Here is an 8,834-nt window from a genome sequence, read left to right on the forward strand (position 1 = left end):
GTTAATCAGCTATACTCCAATATAAAATAAAAAGTTTAAAAAACAAACAAAAACAAATGCACTGATTGGCAGACAGTTCTTCCCAAAAGTTCCATATGTTTCAAAGACATTGTCTCAAAGACTCTGAGACAGATCAGCAGGAACTTCCATGCCCACTGGGCAAAGCCAAGCAAGCTCAGAATCATGAGGCAGTAGAATCAGGGGAGTCGAGACCTGAATCCGAGGCTTGGCTCAGCCACTGGCATGCCTCAAGGAATTCTGTCATATTTGTGAAAGAAAAGAGTTCAATGAAATGAACACTAAGGTCTTTTAGGTGTTATGACGGATTCTGGGATTTCTGAGGAAGTCTAAGGCGGAGTTGCAGCATGAAGGCAGCCATTCTAATTCCAGGAAGACTGTTCTTCGGCTCACGCCTTCTCCTTGGGAATCCTAAAGAAACTGGGATAACAGTTGCCATAGCCGAGGACACGCCTCTTGTCTTGTCTTGTCTGCCTGCCGTGCTAACCACAGGCTCCAGATTCCTGTAATAACTTAACCGCGAGGAATGTCCTCAACTCCCTTTCAGATGTCTGCTGGTTTGGCAGAGACTGAGGCCAAAGGCATCCAGATATATAACCAGGCAGCTGGCTGGAGAATGTGCCCCTTCCTCTCGAAGTATGTCCTAGTCGTGACAGCACAGACCCTGGGTTTTGTTTGGGGGAACTTGAACAGGTTCCTTAACTCCTCTGTGCCTTGGCTTTCTGACTGTAAAATGGAAATGAACAATACCTACTGGATGGGGTTGGGGTACTGAATATTCCCAGTTCAGAGTTAGGTACTGCATGAGTATTACATCTGCATGATATAGATGGCTTCTTCCACAGCTTAAATCTGATGATTCTATTAATAGAAGTCAGCTTTATAGTTTTAAAAAAACCCTATAGTTCTACTAAGCTTCACTTGTACCACTATCCTACATTTTAAAGAGCAAAAGGATTTAATATGCTGTTGGGGGTGCCTGCCAAGACTTCAGGACTCCTCCTTGGCTTGAAGGTCCCTGGGCTGTTGTTTGAGGGTGGACCAGTCATTTGCTCAATAGAACCCATTTCTTCTTATGCATATAGCAATCCACTGCTATATTTATTAACTGGATAACCAACAAGGACCTTCTAAATAGCACAGGGAACTCTGCTCAGTGTTATGTGGCAGCCTGGCTGGGAGGGGCGTTTGGGGGAGAATCCTTTCTTTCAGCATCCTTGTGACTTGTGTTTCCCTGGCTTCCTTTCTTTTCTGTAGAGTTTTCACTTCAGAAAAAGGGGAATCTTAAGAATAAACCATTTGGTTTACGTCTGTGGTCTCTCTGAATATAACTGCACCCTGCCCCTCCCCCTTTCTTTTGATCTTCGCTGCAAATGGAAAATTGCCCAGTCCTGACCCACCACTTCCCTCTCCTACTTCCTGGAAATGTCCTGGCTGCTTCACTTGCTCAGCACGTTTCAGATTCCACTTCGTCATTCATTGAGGAGGATGCCGCCTGGGGCCAGCTTCACTCTCTCATGGGCTCCACCCTCTCGGTTTTCAATAAAAGGCAGGCAGAGCCACTGGAGGAGCAGAGAGGCCAAACCAGAGACCAACAGCTCCCACGCTGAAACTTGTATCCTCTCGCTGCAACATGAAGGTCTCCGCTGCCCTCCTGTGCCTGCTACTCACAGTAGCTGCCTTCAGCACCGAGGTGCTTGCTCAGCCAGGTGAGCCCCCTTCTCCTTCCCTCTGAAGCTCACTGCCCTCTCTCTGGGTCATGCTGGGCCAGCAGAGCAGAAGGCTACCTGCACTCTCACTTTCACTACAAGATCAGGAAAGTCCAAGAGGCACAGAAGTGAGCTCGATCACACAGCTTCTCTTGGACGGTGCCTGGATGAGAATCCAGCTGTAAGACCTCAAATCCAGCTCCTTCCAGGATTCCGGCTCTGGAAACCTGAGGCCAGTGCACTTACTCCCCTGGCTCCTTTCAGCAGCATTTGGGGTCTGGGATATAAGGAGAGGGGGTCTCTGGCAGGGTATATCTAGATACGATGGAGGCCAGAGGAGAAGATCTGAAATCTGGACTCCAGAGACTCAGTTTTGCAGAGGCAGTGGGTATCAGGGAAACTCACAACCAAGCATCCATTTCTTCTTACCTAAAGGGGACCCTTAGCTAACTTTGATAACTTGGGTTATTTGCTCCTACTAACAGAATTTCCCCAAATTATCTAGTTTTAACAAAGCTCCCTTCCCTCAGTTCATTGTCAGTGGTACATGCCCATTTTAGGGCTTAGGAAACTGAGTCCGTCTGATATTGTAGCTCTGAAGCACAAGCTGAAACATTAGGATTTAAAGGGTTCTCCCTGCACACCTGACTCCCTTTTGCCTTCTCCTTACTTCTCTTTTCCGCTCTGATTGAGATCGGAAAGAACCTAGTCCATTCTAAAATGCTTTTTCTTTGTGGTTCTATTTCCAGATGCAATTAACTCCCAAGTCGCCTGCTGCTATACATTCAACAGTAAGAAGATCTCAATGCAGAGGCTGATGAACTACAGAAGAGTCACCAGCAGCAAGTGTCCCAAAGAGGCTGTGATGTAAGTTGAGCACACCAGCCCTCCATGGTCCAGTTCTTCCTCAGGGTGCAAGGGGCAAGACTCACACAAACGTAACGTCAGAGAGTTACATGATCTAACCCAGTATCCAAAAGTGCCCTCCAGCGTCACGCTCCCTCTGGGTGCTCATTCAGACCATTCTAGTCTCTTTAGCCTGAAGTCAGGATGGTTTCAACTGGGACATCTATATGATCAACTTGCCATGGGCTCCCTCCTTCCACCTGCTTTCCTCCTTGAGTTCCCATGGCAGCATCAGGGCAAATGGGCCACATTTGTAGGCTGAGATTTCAATGGCACTCCATGTAACCTTATCCCCTCTCTCTCCTCCGCAGTTTCAAGACCATCCTGGGCAAGGAGTTATGTGCAGACCCCAAGCAGAAATGGGTCCAGGACTCCATAAACTATCTCAACAAGAAAAACCAAACTCCAAAGCCTTGAGCACTCACTCCACAACCCAAGAATCTAAAGACAGTTTGTGTTCTTCCGGCTTTCCCTAACTGCCCTCTGATATTACCTTATTATAATTTTAAAGAGTATGAACTTTATTGATGTGAAACATGATGCCTTAAGTAATGTTAATCTTATTTAAGTTATTGATGCTTTAAGTTTATCTTCCATGACTACTAGTGTTTTTTGTTTGTTTGTTTTTGGTTGTTCGTTTGTTTTCATGGAGATTTGGGCAAATTGCTTTCCTCTGTGAATCTCAGTTCTATCCCTGGGATGGTGGAAGTGTCCTCACAAGAATGATTAATGCAAGAATTTTTGGTTTTATAGTCTAAGTCATTGTTAAAACTGCTATTGTGGAAATATATATTATGTAACTATTGAAAAAATACATATATATATATTTTTGTACAAAACCTGACTGTTGGCATTTTCTTGAAGGAAACTTAAAAAACTGAGTATAATCTTGGTTGATGGGGGAGGAGCAGGGTTTCAAAGTGTGGGGCTCATGTTTGGGAAGAATAAGAATGTGAACTGGCTGTGGTCTTTTTCACCAGGTGAGTTCATCTGAGTTCCTACATAAGAATTTTTAAGGCAGGACGCAGTCAGGCATTTCATCATTACCACGCCAGTTCCCAACACCATTTGCCCAGATCCCGGGACCCTTGTCATCTGTTTAGCAGCAGCCAGCTCACCACCGTTGTTGTGTTCACAGCCCTTGACCCCTGCCCTCACTCTCGTTCACAATCTATTGCAACTTCCCCCTAACTCAGTTACTTTCCCTTAATTTATCCCCCTCCAATTAATCCTCCAACTTGGAGTGATACAGACACTGTAGACATTGGGAAATGACCGCTGATAAGATCAATTAAAAAGATATGACTCAGACTTTGCCTTCCAATGGCAGGGGCTGCAAGTTCAATCCTTAGCTGGGGAGCTAATACCCCACACAACTCAAGGCCAAAAAAAAAAAAAAAGATTAAAAAACAGAAGCAATGTTGTAACAAATTCAATAAAGACTTCAAAAATGGTCCACATCAAAAAATCTTTTAAAAAAAGGAAGACATGATTTGAACTTATCTTTGATGATTGAATGAGACTTTTCTAGAGAAATTTCCAGATCATGAAGAAAAAGAGAGGGAATTCCCTAGTGGTTCAGTGGTTAAGAGCCCATGCTCTCACTGCTGAGGGCCTGGGTTCAATCCCTGGTGGGGAAACTAAAATCCCACAAGCTATGTGGGGTGAAAAGAAATAGAAAAAAAGAAAAGGAAAAGAGTGAGAGCAGATACCTAGAAGTAAAAGTGATGCTGACGTGTCCATCAAAGAGGGAGAAAAACAATTAGATAGGAATTGACGTCCATGCCTTTCAAGTGACGGGAAGCATGAGAAATAAAGCTTGAGAAGAGAGTTTTCAATATCAAGGTGGCAAGTTAATATCCAACTTCGTAGGTTAAAAGGAGATGTTGGGAATGATCCGTCCAGTAGGAAAGGACATGCCTGTGCTCAGTGGTTCAGAGATGAGTTTCAGTAAATGTACCTTATGGGCTTCATGCAGACCTGGACAAGTAGGGTCAAAAGAGAAGTTATTGCTATGGTCCAGGCAAGAAATGGTGAAGGTCTGAATATGGAGTCCAAGAGGTAACACTGGAAGAACGAGCTGGGCAGAGTGAAAGGCTGGGTGTTTTAGATGCAGCAGAAGGACTGTGGCTTAAGAGGAAGTCCCTTCTACAACCCACATTTTAAGGGGACAGCTTGTCTGAAACCAGAATGCATTGCTCTCCACCATTGTCTCCCAGTCCCAACTCCAGGAGCCTGCAATCATCCAGTTAGATGGATGAGCCTCTTCTTCCTGAGTGTCCACCTAAGATGTCTATTCTCTTGCATGGCATTTGATCTCCTTGTGAGGCGTTTGACCCACGTAGACGCAGACAGCTCCTCCACTAAAGAAAGTGGATGTCTTGCCCCACTGAATAAACTCTGCATGGTGAAACTGCAGATTCCCAGGCCACTCTGGTGGGGAGATGGGTGGTGTATCAAGTTCGATCAGGCAGTGCCTTTGGCAGCAGGGAGAACACTGACAGAAGGGCACTGGGGTCCTAATCTCAGAACTGGCACTGACTCACCTAGGGCAGGTTGAATATTCTGAGTCTCCATCAGTAAAATGGGGATAATGATACACTGCTTCCCCAGTGGCTCAGTGGTAAAGAATCTGCCTGCCAGTGCAGGAGATGCTGTTTCAATCCCTGGGTTGGGAAGATGCCCTGGAGAAGGAAATGGCAACCCACTCCAGTACTCTTGCTTCCACAATTCCCTGAACAGAGAAGCCTGGTGGGCTACAGTCCATGGGGTTGCAAGAGTCAGACATGACTTAGTGACTAAACAACTATACAACGATGATGTGTTACAAATAAGAACTTGGCAGAACCTCGGTTTGGGGATCCAGGAATGTGTCTTTTGGAAAGCTTTCATTTCTACCACCTAGAGCAGAATAGGAAGAGGGGATTCTGCTTTCAGACTCCTGAACCTGTCCCGGAGACCCTGATTCTGGCTGAGAGATTCCATCAAAGGTCCAAGGAACGCTCTCCAAGTGCCCTGGGAGTATATCAGTCAACAGACAATTCATTGGCGGCTATTAAAGGCACTTGTTGACCCTTGTGCCAGGTCCAACAGTCTCCCTTGCCCCTCCTTCCCTCCTCCAATCCTCAGCCTTGATCACTCAACTTCCAGTGCAGGCCAGGAGGCAAAAACAGACTGAGTGCAAACAAAGGGGGCATCAGCATCTAGCTTACTGAGCATCAGATCTTCTAATGTCAGGCAGATTTGAAGCAAAGGGCCTGAAACAACAGGAGGCTGAGGGAGGGGCCATGCATGTGCTCAAGTCCCCAAAATAATCTGTTCACGTTTCCTTTTCAAGGCATATCTGTTCACTTTCAGAAAACCTTGGGTCCATTTGTTTCAGTGTCAGCTAAGCGTGGGATTCCTTGCTCCTTGCACAATGAATCTCTGAGCACAAAGCTCTGGCAAGAGGCCCTGGTTTAGGAGGGGATGCCAAGTGTAGTGAATTCATATCCCTGTAGCAGCCAAGGGTCTGTTCCAGGAAACCTAGGCTTTTCTTATCATTCTCAAAATTCTTCCAACCTCTTCTCATTGCCCCATTCTAAAGCCACTGCTACATTTTTCAGTGTTTGCTGTAGCAGCACCCCTGGCTACCCAGGTGGCGTAGCGGTAAAGAACCTGCCTGGCAATGCAGGCACTTGAGTAAGACACTTGGGTTTGATCCCTGAGTTGGGAAGATCCCCTGGAGGACACATCAACCCACTCCAGTATTCTTGCCTGGAGAATTCCCTTGGAGAGAGGAGCCTGGTGGGTTATAGTCCATAGGGTTGCAAAGAATTGGACAGGACTGAAGCAACTTAGCATACACGATTGGAGAGCAGCACCCCACTTCCAGGCACCAAAATCTGTTCTTGTTTCTTATTGCCACTGTAATAAATTAACATAAACTTAATTCCTTAAACGCTGGGCTGGAAGAAGCACAAGCTGGAATCAAGATTGCAGGGAGAAATATCAATAACCTCAGATATGCAGATGACACCACCCTTATGGCAGAAAGTGAAGAGGAACTAAAGAGCCTCTTGATGAAAGTGAAAGAGGAGAGTGAAAGAGTTGGCTTAAAACTCAACATTCAGAAAACGAAGATCATGGCATCTGGTCCTAGCACTTCATGGGAAATAGATGGCATGGAAACAGTGTCAGACTTTATTTTTGGGGGCTCCAAAATCACTGCAGATGGTGACTGCAGCCATGAAATTAAAAGATGCTTACTCCTTGGAAGGAAAGTTATGACCAACCTAGATAGCATATTCAAAAGCAGAGACATTACTTTGCCAACAAAGGTTCGTCTAGTCAAGGCTATGGTTTTTCCTGTGGTCATGTATGGATGTGAGAGTTGGACTGTGAAGAAGGCTGAGCACCACATAATTGATGCTTTTGAACTGTGTTGTTGGAGAAGACTCTTGAGCGTCCCATGGACTGCAAGGAGATCCAACCAGTCCATTCTAAAGGAGATCAGCCCTGGGATTTCTTTGGAAGGAAGGATGCTAAAGCTGAAACTCCAGTACTTTGGCCACCTCATGCGAAGAGTTGACTCACTGGAAAAGACTCTGATGCTGGGAGGGATTGGGGGCAGGAGGAGAAGGGGACGACAAAGGATGAGATGGCTGGATGGCATCACCGACTCGATGGATGTGAGTCTGGGTGAACTCCGGGAGATGGTGATGGACAGGGAGGCCTGGCGTGCTGCGAATCATGGGGTCGCAAAGAGACAGACACGACTGAGCGACTAAACTGAACTGAATGCCTTAAAACAACACAAATGCATTATCTTATAGTGCTGGAGATCAGACATTTAAAGTGGGTCCAGAGGGCTTTTAGTGGGCTTCCAGAGGGCTTCCTTCTGGAGGCTCTAGGGCACAATCGGCTTTCATACCTTTTCCAACTTCTAATATTTCTTTATTCATTTTTATTTACGTATTAGGCAGCTCTGTCTTGGTTGTCACAGGTGGGGTCTTTAGTTGCAGCACCTTTTCTAACTTCTAGAGGTTTTCTGCATCCCTTAGCTTCCAACCCCCCTTTCTCCATTCATAGCAACTTTAAGCAGGGGTAAGGATGGAGCTCTATAGGTCAAAGTTCACATATACTGTTGAAATTGTTGCTTAGTTGCTAAGTCACGTCCAACTTTTTTGCGACCCCATGAACTGCAGCCTGCCAGGCTCCTCTGTCCATGAAATTTCCCAGCCAAGAATACTGGAGTGGGTTGCTACTTCCTTCCCCAGGGGATCTTCCCGACCCAGGGATGAAACTCGTGTCTACTGCCTTGGCAGGTGGGTTCTTTACCACTGAGTCACCAGGGAAGCAGAGAAGGCAATGGCACCCCACTCAAGTACTCTTGACTGGAAAATCCCATGGACGAAGGAGCCTTGTAGGCTGCAGTCCATGGGGTCGTAAAGAGTCAGACATGACTGAACAACTTCATTTTCCCTTTTCACTTTCATGCATTGGAGAAGGAAATGGCAACCCACTCCAGCGTTCTTGCCTGGAGAACCCCAGGGATGGTGGAGTTTGGTGGGCTGCCGTCTATGGGGTCGCACAGAGTCAGACATGACTGAAGCGACTTAGCAGCAGCAGCACCAGGGAAAATCAGTATTGAAATTAAGATGGTGTTAACTTGAGCTAGGTTCTTACAGATGACAGTAATAACAGCAATCTTCGTTGTGCCCACTAAGACAATAACTCAAAAATATATAATAAAAGAAAAAAGGAAATGAAATAGTACACTAGCAATTGTGTGAAAGTGAAGTTGCTCAGTCGTGTCTGACTCTTTGTGACCCCATGGACACCAGGCTCCTCCGTCCACGGGACTTTCTAGGCAAGAGTACTGGAGTGGGTTGCTTTTCCTTCTCCAGGGAACTTCCTGACCCAGGGATTGAACCCAGGGACTCCCGCATTGTAGACAGATGCTTTACAGTCTGAGCCACCAGGGAAGTCTCTGTGTAGCAACTGTGTAGCACACAAAATAATTTTTTTTAAGTAATGGAAAGAAGACTGAAGTCAGGAAGATGGCCAAATAAGATATCCCTTGCTCATATATCCCCATCAACGAGTTTTGCACCCAGCCATGAACAAAAGTGCCTTTTTGGAACTGTGAGATCCAGTTCCGTATGCCAAGCGACCTGGGAGGAGTTGTGCCCATCCATTCACCCATGCTAGGTCAAAAGC

At 46.0% G+C, this 8,834-nt stretch overlaps 1 protein-coding gene across 1 annotated transcript; it reads left to right on the plus strand.

Moving 5' to 3' along the window:
* The first annotated feature begins 1,582 nt into the window (after nt 1–1,582).
* LOC105003994 (C-C motif chemokine 2) lies at nt 1,583–3,472 on the plus strand. Its single transcript, XM_010861484.1, has 3 exons — nt 1,583–1,727; nt 2,477–2,594; nt 2,945–3,472. The coding sequence occupies exons 1-3, from the start codon at nt 1,652–1,654 to the stop codon at nt 3,048–3,050; spliced, it is 300 nt and encodes a 99-aa protein (XP_010859786.1). The 5' UTR covers nt 1,583–1,651; the 3' UTR covers nt 3,051–3,472.
* Nucleotides 3,473–8,834: the final 5,362 nt, after the last annotated feature.

Source organism: Bison bison, unplaced genomic scaffold (assembly GCF_000754665.1).
Source record: "Bison bison bison isolate TAMUID 2011002044 unplaced genomic scaffold, Bison_UMD1.0 scf7180017864472, whole genome shotgun sequence".
Lineage (NCBI taxonomy): Eukaryota > Metazoa > Chordata > Mammalia > Artiodactyla > Bovidae > Bison > Bison bison.